At 36.4% G+C, this 25,482-nt stretch overlaps 1 protein-coding gene across 1 annotated transcript in view; it reads right to left on the reverse strand.

The window, feature by feature from the left end:
* Nucleotides 1–25,482, reverse strand: part of abhd11 (abhydrolase domain containing 11) — a 35,168-nt gene extending 9,686 nt beyond the window's left edge. The window contains exons 1-4 of the mRNA XM_042499282.1: nt 25,133–25,482; nt 23,381–23,516; nt 22,827–23,000; nt 22,428–22,598 (exon numbers count right to left, since the gene is read on the reverse strand). Coding sequence (XP_042355216.1) covers nt 22,428–22,598; nt 22,827–23,000; nt 23,381–23,516; nt 25,133–25,257 — 606 coding nt within the window. The 5' untranslated portion in view covers nt 25,258–25,482. The remainder of the gene's footprint in view (nt 1–22,427; nt 22,599–22,826; nt 23,001–23,380; nt 23,517–25,132) is intronic.

Genomic DNA, 25,482 nt, shown 5'->3' on the forward strand with positions numbered 1-25,482 from the left:
ACTGCATTAAATAACCTGCAGAGACACGCAATGGCATAGACTGTTTAAAATGATGGCCAAAAAACACCATAATAAGGCATGTCAAAAAAATGACCAAAAAAGCAAGGCTATAGTAGTATGGCAAAAAATGACATGTCTCAAAAACAGCCAAAAAGCGGTTAAAACCGCGTACAACAAGCTCGCTAAGACACGCCATAGCATAGAATGATGCAAAAATGGTAAAAAACACTATGAATGAAGTTCATTTCTTAACCTAGATTAGGAATTAGGACAACGCCTCAACCACGTCTTATTACCTGCTCGCCTACTTTTACCTGGCCAACCCATTCTCCTCTGTTTTACTTGGATCTCTCGGCCCACCCAACACTTCCCTTGTCTGTTTGAGGTCCTGCCTCATCCATTATCGTCTCCCATCTCGTCGAGCCTACCTCATTTCCTTCTCTCCTCAATCTCGTTGTTCATTCCTGTCCTTCCTGTTTCTCATTTTAGGCCACGGGAATCGGATCAGGTGGACACATGCAAGAAGTAACCCATTCTGAGTCTCCCTCGACCCGGCTTAAAGACATCCTCCAGGACCAGCCACACACATCCATCACCGACCAACGGAACCAAACCTTCATACCATAATAAATATTTGAATGATATATTGTTGTGATGTGGTCCTTGCTAGTGAATATGGTATGTTGAAAAAATGACTGAAAAAGCAAGGCTATAGTATGGCAAAAATGTCAAAAAATGACATGTCTTAAAAACAGCCGAAAACAGCCTAAAACTGCATTAAATAGCCTGTCAAGACACACAGTAGCATAGACTGTCACAAAAACGGCCCAAAAAACACCATAAAATGGCATGTTGAAAAAATGACCAAAAAAGCAAGGCTATAGCATGGCAAAAATGTCAAAAAATGACATGTCTTAAAAACAGCCGAAAACAGCCTAATACTGCATTAAATAGCCTGTCAAGACACACAATAGCATAGACTGTCACAAAAAACGGCCAAAAACACCATAAAATGGCATGTCGAAAAAATGACTAAAAAAGCAAGGCTATAGTATGGCAAAAATGTCAAAAAATGACATGTCCTAAAAACAGCCGAAAACAGCTTAAGACCGCATACAATAGCTTGCAGAGACACGCCATAGCTTAGACTGTTCCAAAAATGACCAAAAACACCATAATATGGCATGTCGAAAAAATGAGCAAAAAAAGCAAGGCTATAGTATGGCAAAAATGTCAAAAAATGACATGTCCCAAAAGCTGCTAAAAACAGCCGAAAACTGCATTAAATAGCTTGCAGAGACACGCAATAGCATAGACTATTACAAAAACGTCCCAAAAACACCATAAAATGGCATGTCGAAAAAATGACCAAAAAAGCAAGGCTATAGTATGGCAAAAATGTCAAAAAATGACATGTCTTAAAAACAGCCGAAAACAGATTCAAGGTACATACAATCCCGTACTGAGACACGCCATAGCATAGACTGTTCAAAAACGGCCAAAAACACCATAAAATGGCATGTCGAAAAAATTAACCAAAAAGCAAGGCTATAGTATGGCAAAAATGTCAAAAAATGACATATCTTAAAAACAGCCGAAAACAGCCTAAAACTGTATTAAATAGCCTGTCGAAACACACAATAGCATAGACTGTTACAAAAACGGCAAAAAACACCATAAAATGGCATGTCGAAAAAATGACCAAAAAAGCAAGGCTATAGTATATGGCAAAAATGTCAAAAAATGACATGTCTTAAAAAACAGCCGAAAACAGCTTCAAGGTACATACAATCGCGTACTGAGACACGCCATAGCTTAGACTGATCCAAAAACGACCAAAAACACCATAAAATGGCATGTCGAAAAAAATGACCAAAAAAGCAAGGCTATAGTATGGCAAAAATGTCAAAAAATGACATGTCCCAAAAGCTGCTAAAAACAGCCGAAAACTGCATTAAATAGCTTGCAGAGACACGCAATAGCATAGACTGTTACAAAAACGTCCAAAAACACCATAAAATGGCATGTCGAAAAAATGACCAAAAAAGCAAGGCTATAGTATGGCAAAAATGTCAAAAAATGACATGTCTTAAAAACAGCCGAAAACAGATTCAAGGTACATACAATCCCGTACTGAGACACGCCATAGCATAGACTGTTCCAAAAAACGGCCAAAAACACCATAAAATGGCATGTCGAAAAAATGAACCAAAAAGCAAGGCTATAGTATGGCAAAAATGTCAAAAAATGACATATCTTAAAAACAGCCGAAAACAGCCTAAAACTGTATTAAATAGCCTGTCGAAACACACAATAGCATAGACTGTTACAAAAACGGCAAAAAACACCATAAAATGGCATGTCGAAAAAATGACCAAAAAAGCAAGGCTATAGTATGGCAAAAATGTCAAAAAATGACATGTCTTAAAAACAGCCGAAAACAGCTTCAAAAAGGTACATACAATCGCGTACTGAGACACGCCATAGCTTAGACTGTTCCAAAAACGACCAAAAACACCATAAAATGGCATGTCGAAAAAATGACCAAAAAAGCAAGGCTATAGTATGGCAAAAATGTCAAAAAATGACATGTCTTAAAAAAACAGCTCAAAACAGCTTAAAAGCGCATACAATAGCCTGCCGAGACACACAATAGCATAGACTGTTAAAAAAAAAACGGCAAAAAACACCATAAAATGGCATGTCGAAAAAATGACCAAAAAAGCAAGGCTATAGTACGGCAAAAATGTCAAAAAATGACATGTCCCAAAAGCTGCTAAAAACAGCCTAAAACTGCATTAAATAGCTTGCCGAGACACGCAATAGCATAGACTGTTACAAAAACGTCCCAAAACACCATAAAAATGGCATGTTGAAAAAATGACCAAAAAGCAAGGCTAAGTATGGCAAAAATGTCAAAAAATGACATGTCTTAAAAAAAAAAAACAGCCGAAAACAGCTTCAAGGTACATACAATCGCGTACTGAGACACGCCATAGCTTAGACTTTTCCAAAAACGGCAAAAAACACCATAAAAATGGCATGTTGAAAAAAATGACCAAAAAAGCAAGGCTATAGTATGGCAAAAATGTCAAAAAATGACATGTCCCAAAAGCTGCTAAAAAACAGCCTAAAACTGCATTAAATAGCTTGCAGAGACACGCCATAGCTTAGACTGTTCCAAAAACGACCAAAAACACCAAAAAATGGCATGTGTGAAAAAAATGACCAAAAAAGCAAGGCTATAGTATGGCAAAAATGTCAAAAAATGACATGTCCCAAAAGCTGCTAAAAAAAACAGCCGAAAACTGCATTAAATAGCTTGCAGAGACACGCAATAGCATAGACTGTTACAAAAACGTCCCAAAACACCATAAAATGGCATGTTCGAAAAAATGACCAAAAAAGCAAGGCTATAGTATGGCAAAAATGTCAAAAAATGACATGTCTTAAAAACAGCCGAAAACAGCTTCAAACTACATAAATCGCGTACTGACACACGCCATAGTTAGACTGTTCCAAAAACGACCAAAAACACCAAAAAAATGCATGTCGAAAAAATGACCAAAAAAGCAAGGCTATAGTATGGCAAAAATGTCAAAAAATGACATGTCTCAAAAAACTGCTAAAAACACCCTAAAACTGCATAAAATAGCCTGTCGAGACACACAATAGCATAGACTGTTACAAAAACGGCAAAAAACACCATAAAATGGCATGTCGAAAAAATGACCAAAAAAGCAAGGCTATAGTATGGCAAAAAATGTCAAAAAATGACATGTCTTAAAAACAGCCGAAAACAGCTTCAAGGTACATACAATCGCGTACTGAGACACGCCATAGCTTAGACTGTTTCCAAAAACGACCAAAAACACCATAATATGGCATGTCGAAAAAATGACCAAAAAAGCAAGGCTATAGTATGGCAAAAATGTCAAAAAATGACATGTCTTAAAAACAGCTCAAAACAGCTTAAAAGCGCATAAATAGCCTGCCGAGACACACACAATAGCATAGACTGTTACAAAAAAAACGGCCAAAAACACCATAAAATGGCATGTTGAAAAAAATGACCAAAAAAGCAAGGCTATAGTATGGCAAAAATGTCAAAAAATGACATGTCCCAAAAGCTGCTAAAAACATCCTAAAACTGCATTAAATAGCCTGCCGAGACACGCAATAGCATAGACTGTTACAAAAACGTCCCAAAACACCATAAAATGGCATGTTGAAAAAAATGACCAAAAAAGCAAGGCTATAGTATGGCAAAAATGTCAAAAAATGACATGTCTTAAAAACAGCCGAAAAACAGCTTGAAGGTACATAAAAATCGCGTACTGAGACACGCCATAGCATAGACTGTTCCAAAAAACGGCAAAAAACACCATAAAATGGCATGTTGAAAAAATGACCAAAAAAGCAAGGCTATAGTATGGCAAAAATGTCAAAAAATGACATGTCCCAAAAAAGCTGCTAAAAACAGCCGAAAACTGCATTAAATAGCTTGCAGAGACACGCAATAGCATAGACTGTTACAAAAAAAACGTCCCAAAACACCATAAAATGGCATGTCGAAAAAATGACCAAAAAAGCAAGGCTATAGTATGGCAAAAATGTCAAAAAATGACATGTCTTAAAAACAGCCGAAAACAGATTTAAAAGGTACATAAAATCCCGTACTGAGACACGCCATAGCATAGACTGTTCCAAAAACGGCCAAAAACACCATAAAATGGCATGTCGAAAAAATGAACCAAAAAGAGCAAGGCTATAGTATGGCAAAAATGTCAAAAAATGACATATCTTAAAAACAGCCGAAAACAGCCTAAAACTGCATTAAATAGCCTGTCGAAACACACAATAGCATAGACTGTTACAAAAACGGCAAAAAAAACACCATAAAATGGCATGTTGAAAAAATGACCAAAAAAGCAAGGCTATAGTATGGCAAAAATGTCAAAAAATGACATGTCTTAAAAACAGCCGAAAACAGCTTCAAGGTACATACAATCGCGTACTGAGACACGCCATAGCTTAGACTGTTCCAAAAACGACCAAAAAACACCATAAAATGGCATGTCGAAAAAATGACCAAAAAAGCAAGGCTATAGTATGGCAAAAATGTCAAAAAATGACATGTCTTAAAAACAGCTCAAAACAGCTTAAAACGCATAAATAGCCTGCCGAGACACACAATAGCATAGACTGTTACAAAAACGCAAAAAACACCATAAAATGGCATGTCGAAAAAATGACCAAAAAAGCAAGGCTATAGTATGGCAAAAATGTCAAAAAATGACATGTCCCAAAAGCAGCTAAAAACAGCCTAAAACTGCATTAAATAGCTTGCCGAGACACGCAATAGCATAGACTGTTGCAAAAAAACGTCCCAAAAACACCATAAAATGGCATGTTGAAAAAATGACCAAAAAAGCAAGGCTATAGTATGGCAAAAATGTCAAAAAATGACATGTCCCAAAAAAACAGCTGAAAACAGCTAAAAGGTACATAAAATAGCGTACTGAGACACGCCATAGCTTAGACTGTTCAAAAAAACGGCAAAAACACCATAAAATGGCATGTTGAAAAAATGACCAAAAAAGCAAGGCTATAGTATGGCAAAAATGTCAAAAAATGACATGTCCCAAAAAGCTGCTAAAAACAGCCTAAAACTGCATTAAATAGCTTGCAGAGACACGCAATAGCATAGACTGTTACAAAAACGTCCCAAAAAACACCATAAAATGGCATGTCGAAAAAATGACCAAAAAAGCAAGGCTATAGTATGGCAAAAATGTCAAAAAATGACATGTCTTAAAAACAGCCTAAAAAAAACAGCTTAAAGACTACATACAATAGCGTACTGACACACGCCATAGTTAGACTGTTCCAAAAACGACCAAAAACACCATAAAATGGCATGTCGAAAAAATGAACCAAAGAGCAAGGCTATAGTATGGCAAAAATGTCAAAAAATGACATGTCTCAAAAGCTGCTAAAAAACACCCTAAAACTGCATTAAATAGCCTGTCGAGAACACACAATAGCATAGACTGTTACAAAAACGGCAAAAAACACCATAAAATGGCATGTCGAAAAAATGACCAAAAAAGCAAGGCTATAGTATGGCAAAAATGTCAAAAAATGACATGTCTTAAAAACAGCCGAAAACAGCTTAAAAGGTACATACAATCGCGTACTGAGACACGCCATAGCATAGACTGTTCCAAAAACGGCAAAAAACACCATAAAATGGCATGTTGAAAAATGACCAAAAAAGCAAGGCTATAGTATGGCAAAAATGTCAAAAAATGACATGTCCCAAAAGCTGCTAAAAACAGCCTAAAACTGCATTAAATAGCTTGCAGAGACACGCCATAGCATAGACTGTTCCAAAAACGACCAAAAAAAACACCATAAAATGGCATGTCGAAAAAATGACCAAAAAAGCAAGGCTATAGTATGGCAAAAATGTCAAAAAATGACATGTCTTAAAAAACAGCCGAAAACAGATTCAAGGTACATACAATAGTGCTGAGACACGCCATAGCATAGACTGTTCCAAAAACGGCCAAAAACACCATAAAATGGCATGTCGAAAAAATGACCAAAAAAGAGCAAGGCTATAGTATGGCAAAAATGTCAAAAAATGACATGTAAAAAAACAGCGAAAACAGCCTAAAACTGCATTAAATAGCCTGTCGAAACACACAATAGCATAGACTGTTACAAAAACGGCAAAAAACACCATAAAATGGCATGTCGAAAAAATGACCAAAAAAGCAAGGCTATAGTATGGCAAAAATGTCAAAAAATGACATGTCCCAAAAAACAGCCGAAAACAGCTTCAAGGTACATAAAATAGCGTACTGAGACACGCCATAGCTTAGACTGTTCCAAAAACGACCAAAAACACCATAAAATGGCATGTCGAAAAAATGACCAAAAAAGCAAGGCTATAGTATGGCAAAAATGTCAAAAAATGACATGTCTTAAAAACAGCTCAAAACAGCTTAAAAGCGCATAAAATAGCCTGCCGAGACACACAATAGCATAGACTGTTGCAAAAAACGGCAAAAAACACCATAAAATGGCATGTCGAAAAAATGACCAAAAAAGCAAGGCTATAGTATGGCAAAAATGTCAAAAAATGACATGTCCCAAAAGCTGCTAAAAACAGCCGAAAACTGCATTAAATAGCTTGCCGAGACACGCAATAGCATAGACTGTTACAAAAACGTCCCAAAACACCATAAAATGGCATGTTGAAAAAATGACCAAAAAAGCAAGGCTATAGTATGGCAAAAATGTCAAAAAATGACATGTCTTAAAAACAGCCGAAAACAGCTTCAAACATACATTAAATAGCGTACTGAGACACGCCATAGCTTAGACTGTTCCAAAAAAAACGGCAAAAAACACCATAAAATGGCATGTTGAAAAAATGACCAAAAAAGCAAGGCTATAGTATGGCAAAAATGTCAAAAAATGACATGTCCAAAAAAGCTGCTAAAAACAGCCTAAAACTGCATTAAATAGCTTGCAGAGACACGCAATAGCATAGACTGTTACAAAAACGTCCAAAAAACACCATAAAATGGCATGTCGAAAAAATGACCAAAAAAGCAAGGCTATAGTATGGCAAAAATGTCAAAAAATGACATGTCCAAAAACAGCCGAAAACAGCTTAAAACTACATAAATCGCGTGCTGACACACGCCATAGCATAGACTGTTCCAAAAACGACCAAAAACACCATAAAATGGCATGTCGAAAAAATGACCAAAAAGCAAGGCTATAGTATGGCAAAAATGTCAAAAAATGACATGTCTCAAAAAAAAGCTGCTAAAAACACCCTAAAACTGCATTAAATAGCCTGCCGAGACACACAACAGCATAGACTGTTACAAAAACGGCAAAAAACACACCAAAAATGGCATGTTGAAAAAATGACCAAAAAAGCAAGGCTATAGTATGGCAAAAATGTCAAAAAATGACATGTCCCAAAAAAGCTTAAAAAAACAGCCGAAAAACTGCATTAAATAGCTTGCAGAGACACGCCATAGCTTAGACTGTTCCAAAAACGACCAAAAAACACCATAAAATGGCATGTCGAAAAAAATGACCAAAAAAGCAAGGCTATAGTATGGCAAAAATGTCAAAAAATGACATGTCTTAAAAAAAACAGCCGAAAACAGATTCAAGGTACATACAATAGCGTTGCTGAGACACGCCATAGCATAGACTGTTCCAAAAACGGCCAAAAACACCATAAAATGGCATGTCGAAAAAATGACCAAAAAAGCAAGGCTATAGTATGGCAAAAATGTCAAAAAATGACATATCTTAAAAACAGCCGAAAACAGCCTAAAAAACTGTATTAAATAGCCTGTCGAAACACACAATAGCATAGACTGTTACAAAAACGGCAAAAAACACCATAAAATGGCATGTCGAAAAAAATGACCAAAAAAGCAAGGCTATAGTATGGCAAAAATGTCAAAAAATGACATGTCTTAAAAACAGCCGAAAACAGCTTAAAAGGTACATACAAATAGCGTACTGCCGAGACACGCCATAGCATAGACTGTTCCAAAAACGACCAAAAACACCATAAAATGGCATGTCGAAAAAATGACCAAAAAAGCAAGGCTATAGTATGGCAAAAATGTCAAAAAATGACATGTCTTAAAAAACAGCTAAAAACAGCTTAAAAGCGCATAAATAGCCTGCCGAGACACACAATAGCATAGACTGTTACAAAAACGGCAAAAAACACCAAAAATGGCATGTCGAAAAAATGACCAAAAAAGCAAGGCTATAGTATGGCAAAAATGTCAAAAAATGACATGTCCCAAAAAAAGCTGCTAAAAACAGCCGAAAACTGCATTAAATAGCTTGCCGAGACACGCAATAGCATAGACTGTACAAAAAACGTCCCAAAACACCATAAAATGGCATGTTGAAAAAATGACCAAAAAGCAAGGCTATAGTATGGCAAAAATGTCAAAAAATGACATGTCTTAAAAACAGCCGAAAACAGCTCAAAAAAGGTACATAAATAGCGTGCTGAGACACGCCATAGCATAGACTGTTCCAAAAAAACGGCAAAAAACACCATAAAATGGCATGTTGAAAAAATGACCAAAAAAGCAAGGCTATAGTATGGCAAAAAATGTCAAAAAATGACATGTCCCAAAAACTGCTAAAAACAGCCTAAAACTGCATTAAATAGCTTGCAGAGACACGCCATAGCATAGACTGTTTACAAAAACGTCCCAAAAACACCATAAAATGGCATGTCGAAAAAATGACCAAAAAAGCAAGGCTATAGTATGGCAAAAATGTCAAAAAATGACATGTCCTTAAAAACAGCCGAAAACAGCTTCAAAAACTACATAAATCGCGTACTGACACACGCCATAGCATAGACTGTTCCAAAAACGACCAAAAACACCATAAAATGGCATGTCGAAAAAATGACCAAAAAGCAAGGCTATAGTATGGCAAAAATGTCAAAAAATGACATGTCTAAAAAAGCTGCTAAAAACACCCTAAAACTGCATTAAATAGCCTGTCGAGACACACAATAGCATAGACTGTTACAAAAACGGCAAAAAACACCATAAAATGGCATGTCGAAAAAATGACCAAAAAAGCAAGGCTATAGTATGGCAAAAATGTCAAAAAATGACATGTCCAAAAAGCAGCTAAAAACAGCCTAAAACTGCATTAAATAGCTTGCAGAGACACGCCATAGCATAGACTGTTCCAAAAACGACCAAAAACACCATAAAATGGCATGTCGAAAAAATGACCAAAAAAGCAAGGCTATAGTATGGCAAAAATGTCAAAAAATGACATGTCTTAAAAACAGCCGAAAACAGATTCAAGGTACATACAATAGCGTTCTGAGACACGCCATAGCATAGACTGTTCCAAAAAAACGGCCAAAAACACCATAAAATGGCATGTCGAAAAAATGACCAAAGAGCAAGGCTATAGTATGGCAAAAATGTCAAAAAATGACATGTCTTAAAAACAGCCGAAAACAGCTAAAACTGCATTAAATAGCCTGTCGAAACACACAATAGCATAGACTGTTACAAAAAACGGCAAAAAACACCATAAAATGGCATGTCGAAAAAATGACCAAAAAAGCAAGGCTATAGTATGGCAAAAATGTCAAAAAATGACATGTCTTAAAAACAGCTAAAAAACAGCTAAAAGGTACATACAAATAGCGTACTGAGACACGCCATAGCATAGACTGTTCCAAAAACGGCAAAAAACACCATAAAATGGCATGTTGAAAAAATGACCAAAAAAGCAAGGCTATAGTATGGCAAAAATGTCAAAAAATGACATGTCCCAAAAGCTGCTAAAAACAGCCTAAAACTGCATGAAATAGCTTGCAGAGACACGCAATAGCATAGACTATAAGTTTGTTACAAAAACGCCCAAAACACCATAAAATGGCATGTCAAAAAAATGACCAAAAAAGCAAGGCTATAGTATGGCAAAAATGTCAAAAAATGACATGTCCCTTAAAAACAGCCGAAAACAGCTTCAAACTACATAAAATCGCGTGCTGACACACGCCAATAGCATAGACTGTTCCAAAAACGACCAAAAAACACCATAAAATGGCATGTCGAAAAAATGACAAAAAAGCAAGGCTATAGTAGTATGGCAAAAATGTCAAAAAATGACATGTCCCAAAAGCAGCTAAAAACACCCTAAAACTGCATTAAATAGCCTGCCGAGAAACACAATAGCATAGACTGTTACAAAAACGGCAAAAAAACACCATAAAATGGCATGTCGAAAAAATGACCAAAAAAGCAAGGCTATAGTATGGCAAAAATGTCAAAAAATGACATGTCCCAAAAGCTGCTAAAAACAGCCTAAAACTGCATTAAATAGCTTGCAGAGACACGCAATAGCATATGGCAAAAATGTCAAAAAATGACATGTGAAAAAATCCAAAAAACAGGCTATAGTAAAAAATGTCAAAAAAAGGACATGTCCCAAAAACATAAAAACACTAAAACGCATCCCGTACTGAGAGACACGCCATAGCATAGACTGTTCCAAAAACGGCAAAAAACACCATAAAATGGCATGTCGAAAAAATGACCCAAAGAGCAAGGCTATAGTATGGCAAAAATGTCAAAAAATGACATATCTTAAAAACAGCCGAAAACAGCCTAAAACTGCATTAAATAGCCTGTCGAAACACACAATAGCATAGACTGTTACAAAAACGGCAAAAAACACCATAAAATGGCATGTCGAAAAAATGACCAAAAAAGCAAGGCTATAGTATGGCAAAAATGTCAAAAAATGACATGTCCCAAATGTCTTAAAAACAGCCGAAAACAGCTTCAAGGTACATACAATCGCGTACTGAGACACGCCATAGCTTAGACTGTTCCAAAAAACGACCAAAAACACCATAAAATGGCATGTCGAAAAAATGACCAAAAAAGCAAGGCTATAGTATGGCAAAAATGTCAAAAAATGACATGTCTTAAAAACAGCTCAAAACAGCTAAAAGCGCATACAATAGCCTGCCGAGACACACACAATAGCATAGACTGTTACAAAAACGGCAAAAAAACACCATGAAATGGCATGTCGAAAAAATGACCAAAAAAGCAAGGCTATAGTATGGCAAAAATGTCAAAAACTGACATGTCCCAAAAGCTGCTAAAAAACAGCCTAAAACTGCATTAAATAGCCTGCCGAGACACGCAATAGCATAGACTGTTACAAAAACGTCCAAAAAAACACCATAAAAATGGCATGTTGAAAAAATGACCAAAAAAGCAAGGCTATAGTATGGCAAAAATGTCAAAAAATGACATGTCTTAAAAACAACCGAAAACAGCTTAAAAGCATTAAATACAATCGCGTACTGAGACACGCCATAGCTTAGACTGTTCCAAAAACGGCAAAAAACACCATAAAATGGCATGTTGAAAAAATGACCAAAAAAGCAAGGCTATAGTATGGCAAAAATGTCAAAAAATGACATGTCTTAAAAACAGCTCAAAACAGCTTAAAAGCGCATACAATAGCCTGCCGAGACACACAATAGCATAGACTGTCACAAAAACGGCCAAAAAACACCAAAAAATGGCATGTCGAAAAAATGACCAAAAAAGCAAGGCTATAGTATGGCAAAAATGTCAAAAAATGACATGTCCCAAAAGCTGCTAAAAACAGCCTAAAACTGCATTAAATAGCTTGCAGAGACACGCCATAGCTTAGACTGTTCCAAAAACGACCAAAAACACCACCAAAATGGCATGTCGAAAAAATGACCAAAAAAGCAAGGCTATAGTATGGCAAAAATGTCAAAAAATGACATGTCCCAAAAGCTGCTAAAAAACAGCCTAAAACTGCATTAAATAGCTTGCAGAGACACGCAATAGCATAGACTGTTACAAAAACGTCCAAAAACACCATAAAATGGCATGTCGAAAAAATGACCAAAAAAGCAAGGCTATAGTATGGCAAAAATGTCAAAAAATGACATGTCTTAAAAATAGCTAAAAACAGCTTCAGACTACAAACAATCGCGTACTGACACACGCCATAGCAGGTTAGACTGTTCCAAAAACGACCAAAAACACCATAAAATGGCATGTCGAAAAAATGAACCAAAAAGCAAGGCTATAGTATGGCAAAAATGTCAAAAAATGACATGTCTCAAAAGCTGCTAAAAACACCCTAAAACTGCATTAAATAGCCTGTCGAGAAACACAATAGCATAGACTGTTACAAAAACGGCAAAAAACACCATAAAATGGCATGTCGAAAAAATGACCAAAAAAGCAAGGCTATAGTATGGCAAAAATGTCAAAAAATGACATGTCTTAAAAACAGCCGAAAACAGCTTAAAGGTACATACAATCGCGTACTGAGACACGCCATAGCTTAGACTGTTCCAAAAACGACCAAAAACACCATAATATGGCATGTCGAAAAAATGACCAAAAAAGCAAGGCTATAGTATGGCAAAAATGTCAAAAAATGACATGTCTTAAAAACAGCTCAAAACAGCTTAAAAGCGCATACAATAGCCTGCCGAGACACACAATAGCATAGACTGTTACAAAAACGGCAAAAAAACACCATGAAATGGCATGTTGAAAAAATGACCAAAAAAGCAAGGCTATAGTATGGCAAAAATGTCAAAAAATGACATGTCTCAAAAACAGCTGCTAAAAAACCCCTAAAATGCATTAAATAGCCTGTCGAGACACACAATAGCATAGACTGTTACAAAAACGGCAAAAACACACCATAAAATGGCATGTCGAAAAAATGACCAAAAAAGCAAGGCTATAGTATGGCAAAAATGTCAAAAAATGACATGTCTGAAAAACAGCTCAAAACAGCTTAAAAGCGCATACAATAGCCTGCCGAGACACACACAATAGCATAGACTGTTACAAAAACGGCAAAAAAACACCATAAAATGGCATGTCGAAAAAATGACCAAAAAAGCAAGGCTATAGTATGGCAAAAATGTCAAAAAATGACATGTCCCAAAAAAGCTCTAAAAACAGCCGAAAACTGCATTAAATAGCCTGTCGAGACACACAATAGCATAGACAGTTACACAAAAACGGTCCAAAAACACCATAAAATGGCATGTCGAAAAAATGACCAAAAAAGCAAGGCTATAGTATGGCAAAAATGTCAAAAAATGACATGTCTCAAAAGCAGCTAAAAACACCCTAAAACTGCATTAAATAGCCTGTCGAGACACACAATAGCATAGACTGTTACAAAAAACGGCAAAAAACACCATAAAATGGCATGTCGAAAAAAATGACCAAAAAAAGCAAGGCTATAGTATGGCAAAAATGTCAAAAAATGACATGTCTCAAAAAAGCTGCTAAAAACACCCTAAAAACTGCATTAAATAGCTGTCGAGACACACAATAGCATAGACTGTTTAAAAAAACGGCAAAAAACACCATAAAATGGCATGTTGAAAAAATGACCAAAAAAGCAAGGCTATAGTATGGCAAAAATGTCAAAAAATGACATGTCCCAAAAGCTGCTAAAAACACCCTAAAACTGCATTAAATAGCCTGTTGAGACACACAATAGCATAGACAGTTACAAAAACGGCCCAAAACACCATAAAATGGCATGTCGAAAAAATGACCAAAAAAGCAAGGCTATAGTATGGCAAAAATGTCAAAAAATGACATGTCTTAAAAACAGCTCAAAACAGCTTAAAAGCGCATACAATAGCCTGCCGAGACACACAATAGCATAGACTGTTACAAAAACGGCAAAAAACACCATAAAATGGCATGTCGAAAAAATGACCAAAAAAGCAAGGCTATAGTATGGCAAAAATGTCAAAAATGACATGTCCCAAAAGCTGCTAAAAACAGCCTAAAACTGCATTAAATAGCCTGCCGAGACACGCAATAGCATAGACTGTTACAAAAACGTCCCAAAAACACCATAAAATGGCATGTCGAAAAAATGACCAAAAAAGCAAGGCTATAGTATGGCAAAAATGTCAAAAAATGACATGTCTTAAAAACAGCCGAAAACAGCTTAAAACTGCATAAATAGCTGCTGAGACACGCCATAGCATAGACTGTTGACAAAAACGGCAAAAAACACCATAAAATGGCATGTTGAAAAAATGACCAAAAAAGCAAGGCTATAGTATGGCAAAAATGTCAAAAAATGACATGTCTTAAAAACAGCTCAAAACAGCTTAAAAGCGCATACAATAGCCTGCAGAGACACACAATAGCATAGACTGTCACAAAAACGGCCAAAAACACCATAAAATGGCATGTCGAAAAAATGACCAAAAAAGCAAGGCTATAGTATGGCAAAAATGTCAAAAAATGACATGTCCCAAAAGCTGCTAAAAACAGCCTAAAACTGCATTAAATAGCTTGCAGAGACACGCCATAGCTTAGACTGTTCCAAAAACGACCAAAAACACCATAAAATGGCATGTCGAAAAAAATGACCAAAAAAGCAAGGCTATAGTATGGCAAAAATGTCAAAAAATGACATGTCCCAAAAACAGCTAAAAACAGCCTAAAACTGCATTAAATAGCTTGCAGAGACACGCAATAGCATAGACTGTTACAAAAACGTCCAAAAACACCATAAAATGGCATGTCGAAAAAATGACCAAAAAAGCAAGGCTATAGTATGGCAAAAATGTCAAAAAATGACATGTCTTAAAAACAGCAAAAACAGCTTAAAACTACATACAATAGCGTACTGACACACGCCATAGTTAGACTGTTCCAAAAACGACCAAAAACACCATAAAAATGGCATGTCGAAAAAATGAACCAAAAAGAGCAAGGCTATAGTATGGCAAAAATGTCAAAAAATGACATGTCTCAAAAGCTGCTAAAAACACCCTAAAACTGCATTAAATAGCCTGTCGAGAAACACAATAGCATAGACTGTTACAAAAACGGCCAAAAAAACACCATAAAATGGCATGTCGAAAAAATGACCAAAAAAGCAAGGCTATAGTATGGCAAAAATGTCAAAAAAATGACATGTCTTAAAAACAGCCGAAAACAGCTTCAAGGTACATACAATCGCTGCTGAGACACGCCATAGCATAGACTGTTCCAAAAAACGACCAAAAACACCATAATATGGCATGTCGAAAAAATGACCAAAAAAGCAAGGCTATAGTATGGCAAAAATGTCAAAAAATGACATGTCTTAAAAACAGCTCAAAACAGCTTAAAAGCGCATACAATAGCCTGCCGAGACACACAATAGCATAGACTGTTACAAAAACGGCAAAAAACACCATAAAATGGCATGTTGAAAAAATGACCAAAAAAGCAAGGCTATAGTATGGCAAAAATGTCAAAAAATGACATGTCCAAAAGCTGCTAAAAACACCCTAAAACTGCATTAAATAGCCTGTCGAGACACACAATAGCATAGACTGTTACAAAAACGGCAAAAAACACCATAAAATGGCATGTCGAAAAAATGACCAAAAAAGCAAGGCTATAGTATGGCAAAAATGTCAAAAAATGACATGTCCCTGAAAAACAGCTCAAAACAGCTTAAAAGCGCATTAAATAGCCTGCCGAGACACACAATAGCATAGACTGTTACAAAAACGGCAAAAAAACACCATAAAATGGCATGTCGAAAAAATGACCAAAAAAGCAAGGCTATAGTATGGCAAAAATGTCAAAAAATGACATGTCTTAAAAGCTGCTAAAAAACAGCCGAAAACTGCATTAAATAGCCTGTCGAGACACACAATAGCATAGACAGTTACAAAAACGGTCCAAAACACCATAAAATGGCATGTCGAAAAAAATGACCAAAAAAGCAAGGCTATAGTATGGCAAAAATGTCAAAAAATGACATGTCTCAAAAAAGCTGATAAAAACACCCTAAAACTGTATTAAATAGCCTGTCGAGAAACACAATAGCATAGACTGTTACAAAAACGGCAAAAAAACACCATAAAATGGCATGTCGAAAAAAATGACCAAAAAAGCAAGGCTATAGTATGGCAAAAATGTCAAAAAATGACATGTCTCAAAAGCTGCTAAAAAACACCCTAAAACTGCATTAAATAGCCTGTCGAGACACACAATAGCATAGACTGTTACAAAAACGGCAAAAAACACCATAAAATGGCATGTTGAAAAAATGGCCAAAAAAGCAAGGCTATAGTATGGCAAAAATGTCAAAAAATGACATGTCCCAAAAGCTGCTAAAAACACCCTAAAACTGCATTAAATAGCCTGTTGAGACACACAATAGCATAGACAGTTACAAAAACGGTCCAAAAACACCATAAAATGGCATTTCGAAAAAATGACCAAAAAAGCAAGGCTATAGTATGGCAAAAATGTCAAAAAATGACATGTCTTAAAAACAGCTCAAAACAGCTTAAAAGCGCATACAATAGCCTGCCGAGACACACAATAGCATAGACTGTTACAAAAACTGCAAAACACCATAAAATGGCATGTTGAAAAAATGACCAAAAAAGCAAGGCTATAGTATGGCAAAAATGTCAAAAAATGACATGTCTTAAAAACAGCCGAAAACAGATAAAAGGTACATACAATCCCGTACTGAGACACGCCATAGCATAGACTGTTCCAAAAAAAACGACCAAAACACCATAAAATGGCATGTCGAAAAAATAACCAAAAAAAGCAAGGCTATAGTATGGCAAAAATGTCAAAAAATGACATGTCTTAAAAACAGCTCAAAACAGCTTAAAAGCGCATTAAATAGCCTGCCGAGACACACAATAGCATAGACTGTGACAAAAACGGCAAAAAACACCATAAAATGGCATGTTGAAAAAAAAAATGACCAAAAAAAGCAAGGCTATAGTATGGCAAAAATGTCAAAAAATGACATGTCTTAAAAACAGCCGCAAAAAACAGCCTAAGCCTAAACTGCATTAAATAGCCTGTCAAGACACACAATAGCATAGACTGTTACAAAAACGGCAAAAAACACCATTAAATGGCATGTCGAAAAAAATGGCCAAAAAAGCAAGGCTATAGTATGGCAAAAATGTCAAAAAATGACATGTCACAAAAGCTGCTAAAAACAGCCTAAAACTGCATTAAATAGCCTGTCGAGACACACAACAGCATCGACTGTTACAAAAACGGCAAAAAAACACCATAAAATGGCATGTCGAAAAAATGACCAAAAAAGCAAGGCTATAGTATGGCAAAAATGTCAAAAAATGACATGTCTTAAAAACAGCTCAAAACAGCTTAAAAGCGCATACAATAGCCTGCCGAGACACACAATAGCATAGACTTACAAAAACGGCAAAAAAACACCATAAAATGGCATGTCGAAAAAATGACCAAAAAAAGCAAGGCTATAGTATGGCAAAAATGTCAAAAAATGACATGTCTTAAAAACAGCCGAAAAAAGCTTAAAACTACATACAATACGTACTGAGACACGCCATAGCATAGACTGTTCCAAAAACGACCAAAAACACCATAAATGGCATGTCGAAAAAAATACCCAAAAAGCAAGGCTATAGTATGGCAAAAATGTCAAAAAATGACATGTCTCAAAAGCTGATAAAAACACCCTAAAAACTGTATTAAATAGCCTGCCGAGAAACACAATAGCATAGACTGTTACAAAAACGGCAAAAAACACCATAAAATGGCATGTTGAAAAAATGACCAAAAAGCAAGGCTATAGTATGGCAAAAATGTCAAAAAATGACATCTCTTAAAAACAGCCGAAAACAGCCTAAAACTGCATTAAATAGCCTGCCAAGACACACAATAGCATAGACTGTCACAAAAACGGCCAAAAACACCATAAAATGGCATGTCGAAAAAAATGACCAAAAAAGCAAGGCTATAGTATGGCAAAAATGTCAAAAAATGACATGTCCCAAAAGCTGCTAAAAACAGCTTAAACCGCATAAAATAGCCTGCCGAGACACACAATAGCATAGACTGTTACAAAAACAGCAAAAAACACCATAAAATGGCATGTCGAAAAAATGAACCAAAAAGAGCAAGGCTATAGTATGGCAAAAATGTCAAAAAATGACATGTCCAAAAACAGCCGAAAACAGCCTAAAACTGCATTAAATAGCCTGTCAAAACACACAATAGCATAGACTGTTACAAAAACGGCAAAAAAACACCATAAAATGGCATGTCGAAAAAATGACCAAAAAAAGCAAGGCTATAGTATGGCAAAAATGTCAAAAAATGACATGTCCCAAAAGCTGCTAAAAACAGCCGAAAACTGCATTAAATAGCCTGTCGAGACACACAATAGCATAGACTGTTACAAAAACGGCAAAAAACACCATAAAATGGCATGTCGAAAAAATGACCAAAAAAGCAAGGCTATAGTATGGCAAAAATGTCAAAAAATGACATGTCTCAAAAGCTGCTAAAAACACCCTAAAACTGCATTAAATAGCCTGTCGAGACACACAATAGCATAGACTGTTACAAAAACGGCAAAAACACCATAAAATGGCATGTTGAAAAAATGACCAAAAAAGCAAGGCTATAGTATGGCAAAAATGTCAAAAAATGACAAGTCTTAAAAACAGCTGAAAACAGCCGAAAACTGCATTAAATACCCTGTCGAGACACACAATAGCATAGACTGTTACAAAAACGGCAAAAAACACCATAAAATGGCATGTCGAAAAAATGACCAAAAAAAGCAAGGCTATAGTATGGCAAAAATGTCAAAAAATGACATGTCTTAAAAACAGCTCAAAACAGCTTAAAAGCGCATACAATAGCCTGCCGAGACACACAATAGCATAGACTGTTACAAAAACGGCAAAAAAAACACCATAAAATGGCATGTCGAAAAAATGACCAAAAAAGCAAGGCTATAGTATGGCAAAAATGTCAAAAAATGACATGTCTTAAAAACAGCCGAAAAAAGCTTAAAACTACATACAATGACGTACTGAGAGACACGCCATAGCATAGACTGTTCCAAAAACGACCAAAAACACCATAAAATGGCATGTCGAAAAAATTACCCAAAGAGCAAGGCTATAGTATGGCAAAAATGTCAAAAAATGACATGTCTTAAAAACAGCTAAAAAAAAAAGCTTAAAACTACATACAATGACGTACTGAGAGACACGCCATAGCATAGACTGTTCCAAAAACGACCAAAAACACCATAAAATGGCATGTCGAAAAAATGAACCAAAAAGCAAGGCTATAGTATGGCAAAAATATCAAAAAATGACATGTCTTAAAAACAGCCGAAAACAGCCTAAAACTGCATTAAATAGCCTGTCGAAACACACAATAGCTTAGACTGTTATAAAAACGGCAAAAAACACCATAAAATGGCATGTCGAAAAAATGACCAAAAAAAGCAAGGCTATAGTATGGCAAAAATGTCAAAAAATGACATGTCTTAAAAACGCTGCTAAAAACAGCCTAAAACTGCATTAAATAGCCTGCTGAGACACACAATAGCATAGATTGTTACAAAAACGGCCAAAAAACACCATAATATGGCATGTTGAAAAAAATGACCCAAAAAGCAAGGCTATATAGTATGGCAAAAATGTCAAAAAATGACATGTCTTAAAAACAGCCGAAAAAAGCTTAAAACTGCATTACATACAAGAGACGTACTGAGAGACGCCATAGCATAGACTGTTCCAAAAACGACCAAAAAACACCATAAAATGGCATGTCGAAAAAAACAGCCGAAAACAGCTTAAAACTGCATACAATAGCCTGCCAAGACACACAATAGCATAGACTGTTACAAAAAATTGCAAAAAACACCATAAAATGGCATGTCGAAAAAAATGACCAAAAAAGCAAGGCTATAGTATGGCAAAAATGTTAAAAAATGACATGTCCCAAAAACAGCCGAAAACAGCTGAAAACCGCATACAATAGTATACTGAGACACCCCATAGCATAGATTGTTAAAAAACAGCCAAAAAACACCATAATATGGCATGTTGAAAAAAATGACCAAAAAAGCAAGGCTATAGTATGGCAAAAATGTCAAAAAATGATATGTCCCAAAAGCTGCTAAAAACAGCCTAAAACTGCATTAAATAGCCTGCCGAGACACACAATAGTATAGACTGTTACAAAAACGGCAAAAACACCATAAAATGGTATGTCGAAAAAATGACCAAAAAAGCAAGGCTATAGTATGGCAAAAATGTCAAAAAATGACATGTCTTAAAAACAGCTGAGAAACACTTCAAATAGCATCCCAAGACATGTCATAGCATAGAATTCTGCAAAAACGGCTTATATCCCAAAAACTGCTGAAAACTGCATAAAATAGCGTGTTGAGATATCCCATGGCATACCACCGTGATATGGTATGTCAGAAAAAAAAAGACCCAAAAAGCAAGGCCCCGTGATATGGTAATACAGAAAAAAAAGACCCAAAAAGCAAGACTTAAGTATGGCAAAAATGTCAAAATATGATATGTCCCAAAAACTGCTGAAAACCACATAAAACACCAGCATAAAATAGCATGCTGTGACATGCCATAGCATAGAAGGCTGTAAAAACAGCCAAAAACACCCTAATATTGCACGCAGAAAATAACACCAAAAAATGGCATATTATAGTGTTATAAAGGATGTCAAAATATGACTCACATCATACTATGCCTTATTCCTGTTTTTCCAACATGCTTTACTATGACTTTTTGTTTATAACATACTATAGTATGGCTTTTTTTCAACAGTTTTATCAACATGCTATGCTGTGAATATTTTGAGATATGATAACATAACTTTGTCAACAGTTCTTTTGATATGGAATTATATGACTATCAAAACTACTATACAATAGCTTTATAAACAGTTGTTTAAACCTGGTATACTACTACTTTTTCAAATGTTTTTGACATGCTATACCATGTCATTTTTTCATGTAGTATACTATGACTTTTTAAAAAGTGTTTTAGACATGACTGTTATGACGTTTTTCTATATGCAATAATATTACCATAGTTCGACATACATAACTGACATGACTTCAAAGTTTTATCAAGGTGCTGTTCTGTGACTGTGACTGTGTCCTTTTCAGCGTGCTATGCTATGAAACTTTTTTAACATACCATACTGAAACTTTTTCAGCAGTTTTTCCCCATGCTCTTCTGTTTTCTATTTCGAGATGCTGTACTATGACCTCTTTTGGCATACCATACTATGATTTAACAGTTTTTTCGACATGGTATACTATGACATCTACAGTCTTTTGAATTTTCCAACATTCTTTTGACATGCTAAATCATAACTTTATTCCACATACTACACAAAGACTTTTCAGCAGTATTTTCTACATAGTCTATTATGCAGCACTATGACTTTTTCAACAGATTTGTTGATAACTCTAATGATAACAACAAAAATAATAATAATAATACATCGGACTTGCATAGCACTTTGCTATACTTGTACATTTTAACTTTTTTTTTTAAAAATGCAATAATATGGCTTTTTTCAATACACTATACTATGATGTTTTCAGCAGGGTTTTTTTTCGAAATGCTAGAATACGATTTTTATGACATGCTATACAATGACTTTTTCAGCAGTACTTTCTAAAGGATATGACTTTTGAAATACATTTTTACATGCTATACTGTTACGTTTTTTGACATATCATACCATGTTTTCAGTAGTTCTTTCGACATGCTATACTATGACTTTTCAACAGTTTTCGTGACATGCTATAATATGTTTTTATCAACATACTGTACCATGACATTTCCAGCAGTTTTTTCAACATGATTTGATATAACTAATTTAAACTTTTTGGGGGATAGTACACTATAACATTTTTCCACACACATACACACACATGCACAAGCATACATGCATATAAAACAGAGTTCTGACCTTGACCAGAGATCGCAGCTGATCCTCAGCCATCCGCCTGGCAGTGGAACGTGGGATGTCACTGGAGATCTTCACCTCCTGCATGGCTTGGATATAATAGCGAAAGTTGGTGCGTGTGGTGGACTGGGCTGGGCTGATGTCCACTACCACCAGCCTTTCCACTAAATCAGACTACAAACAGAGGCAGACAAATTGGGATTAACAGACGAGGAAAGAGATGTCATTTGGAAAAAAAAGCATTGACAAAACAGAAACAGGACATCAAGGTGCGGCTTTAGGAGCGGGTGTGATTATCAAATTCAGAGAGGACAGGAATGTACAGTCAAAAAGGTCAGGTGACATCCTGCAAAAGTACTGCAGCTCCACCATTAATTCATGGTAACATTTTCTGCTGCTAACCTGTGTCAGGGCGGTCGTCATGGCTGTTTTCCCTCCCATGCTGTGGCCAATAAGGATGCACTTCTCAATGCGCAGCTTTGCGAGGAGATGTTTCAAATCATCGGCCATCGCTTCATAGGTCAGCTCTGGGCTGTGGGGGCTGTTGCCATGGTTACGGGCATCTACAGTCAGCACCTAACTGGACAAAGGACAGTTAGGATACTTGAAATGGTGGGGGGGCGGGGGACAAAAACACTTTTATGTTGGCTGCATGGGGTTTTTTTGGCCCCAGCTCAGGAAGGTGGCAGCACAAACAAAGACTGTTTTGTGCACATGAGGTGATGAGTTTCTTTAAGCAAGCCAAAGAGCAGATTATCTCTCAGTATTTATTACAACAGCACAGACTTCTTGGATGTTGTATCAATGCCTGGAAGCACACTGGTTGATTGTGCGTTCCCATGTCTGCTTTTGTAAAAGTACCAGTGTCAGGCTGCTGGGAACAGACACAAACACATAGCAGTGAATTGTTTTCTTTGTAACAGCAGACAGGTGTGATGTCTTCATCGCTGCATTACCTTTCGGCCTGTGCGCTGCACCAGGGACTTAGCTATTGAGTGGAAGTTAGATTTGCTGCCAAAAAGGCCGTGAAGAAACACCAGGGGAGTGCTCTCTCCCTTCCCATCGAAGACATCATAGGTCAAGTTGACTGGGCTGAGGAAAAAAACATTCATAAGTTAGAATCTGCTAGTGAGACTTATGTTACAATGACAGCAACAGTAATAAATCTCATAAATAAAACTCTGCAGACTGATTAAACTGCCAGAGAGTGGAATTGATGACAATCAATTGCTTCAAATCAGTGAAAAAGAAAATGCAGGGACTCTTGCTTTCCTTTTTTCACCCCTTCAAATAGGATATCAGGGGAAATTATTCAGAGGATAATAAGGTAGTGGCAGCATTGTTGAATGATTTGTGACTTATTTAGGTGAAAATGATTTCCTTCCACCTACTGGTACATTTGGTAACCATGTAGAGAGACATTGTTTTTTAAAATGTTTTAGTAATCTTTCACATAAAAACAAAACATTTGATTTAATTGTTTATCATTATATGAATGTGTGACATTAGAAAAGACTTTTCAGGAGCAGTGTCTAAGATTTAGTGACATCTAGCAGCAAAGATTGCATATTGCAACCAGCTAAAAAATTCCCACGTGCCAAGCGTTAACTTCAGGTTAGGATTTCTTTATTTCTGAGAAGGTTTTTACCAGCCATTATCCACAAAGGTCTCTTTCTCTGCAAAAAAATGGCAGTGCTTATATTTGTTATTATTAATAATAACAATGTTAGATTCTTGTGTGTTTAGAAATTCAGTCTGTAATATGTGGAAATTGTGAAAAGTTCTCATCACAAAGTCTCTGAGCCTAAGGTGACACATTTATATGCCTTTTGTTGTTCAATCAGGAGCCCAAAACCCCAAAACAATCAATTTAAAGACAGAAAACACCATAAAATATTCACATTTGAGAAACTCCAAACACTTGGCCTATTACTTGATATATGACTATGATTATTATTTTGCTCTCAACATTGTATTTTTTGTCAATTAGCAGATAGATCAACTAATCATCAAAACAGCAAATATTATCACGATTTTAAGGCCCATATTGTGTTTGTGTTGTACTGTGTTACAGGCTAAACTATCTGTGTATCCAGTCTCTCCAAAAACTCAACATTGTACTCTTTACAGATCCAGAACTAGCTATTAATATATGACTTCATTAGCTACACTCCTAGTACACCAAGATAAATATAAAGCTCCGCAATTTATCTCACTTTCATACTAAGAGGTGTTTTTATGTTTTTCTAACCCAGAGCAGTGTGACATTCATAGATATAGGATTTATCAAAGGGGGTGTGGTATTAGACAGCATTCATTTTAGCTAGGCTTATCTAATGGTCCGGTGGCTTGGCGTATATGTAGCAGGGCATACCATACAGTAAATATACATATATAATAATTATCGTTCAATTTAGTAATATTACCAAATAAGATAGAGGGACAGAGGGTCTATAACTAAAATCCTGTGTGATAATAGCTCAAGTCAAACCTCTTGCTAACCAGACGTCTGAATGTCATTTATGTAAACCGTGTGAAGTAAACAGTCGACTAAGATACAAAGACACGACATGGTGAGATGTACCAACGATTGAATGACTGGCTTTTTAAAAGGGCAACATTTAGCCGTCATGTCCACCCAGCGCCACCACACCACAGCTCAGGCAGACAGAGAGGGCATCAGTTAGCCGGGGAGCTAGTAGGGATACCTGGATGAGCAGGCTGTCCGGACCATGGGAGCCACCCCGCTAACATCCTGCTGTCCGGGGAATAAACGACATAACGGCCGGCTGCTCAGCAGTCCTCTCTGGATAACGCGACACAAAGCACTCATGGCAGCATATGCTCCCTGACCGGGCAGTGGACAAACAGCATGTGCGTGTAAAGACGGCCACAGTGACAGCAGGGACTCGGCGAGTGAGCACGCACGAAGCACCGGAGGTTGAGATTGAAGGAACTTCTGTCAACAGCTGAGCCGCTGCGTCATGACGCACGCACGTACAGGGACTGCATGTTCCTTTCCCTGAGTTCAGTCTCTCAGGCTGCGTAAACAATGACC

The sequence above is a fragment of the Plectropomus leopardus genome, chromosome 13 (assembly GCF_008729295.1).
Source record: "Plectropomus leopardus isolate mb chromosome 13, YSFRI_Pleo_2.0, whole genome shotgun sequence".
NCBI classification, from domain to species: Eukaryota; Metazoa; Chordata; class Actinopteri; order Perciformes; family Serranidae; genus Plectropomus; species Plectropomus leopardus.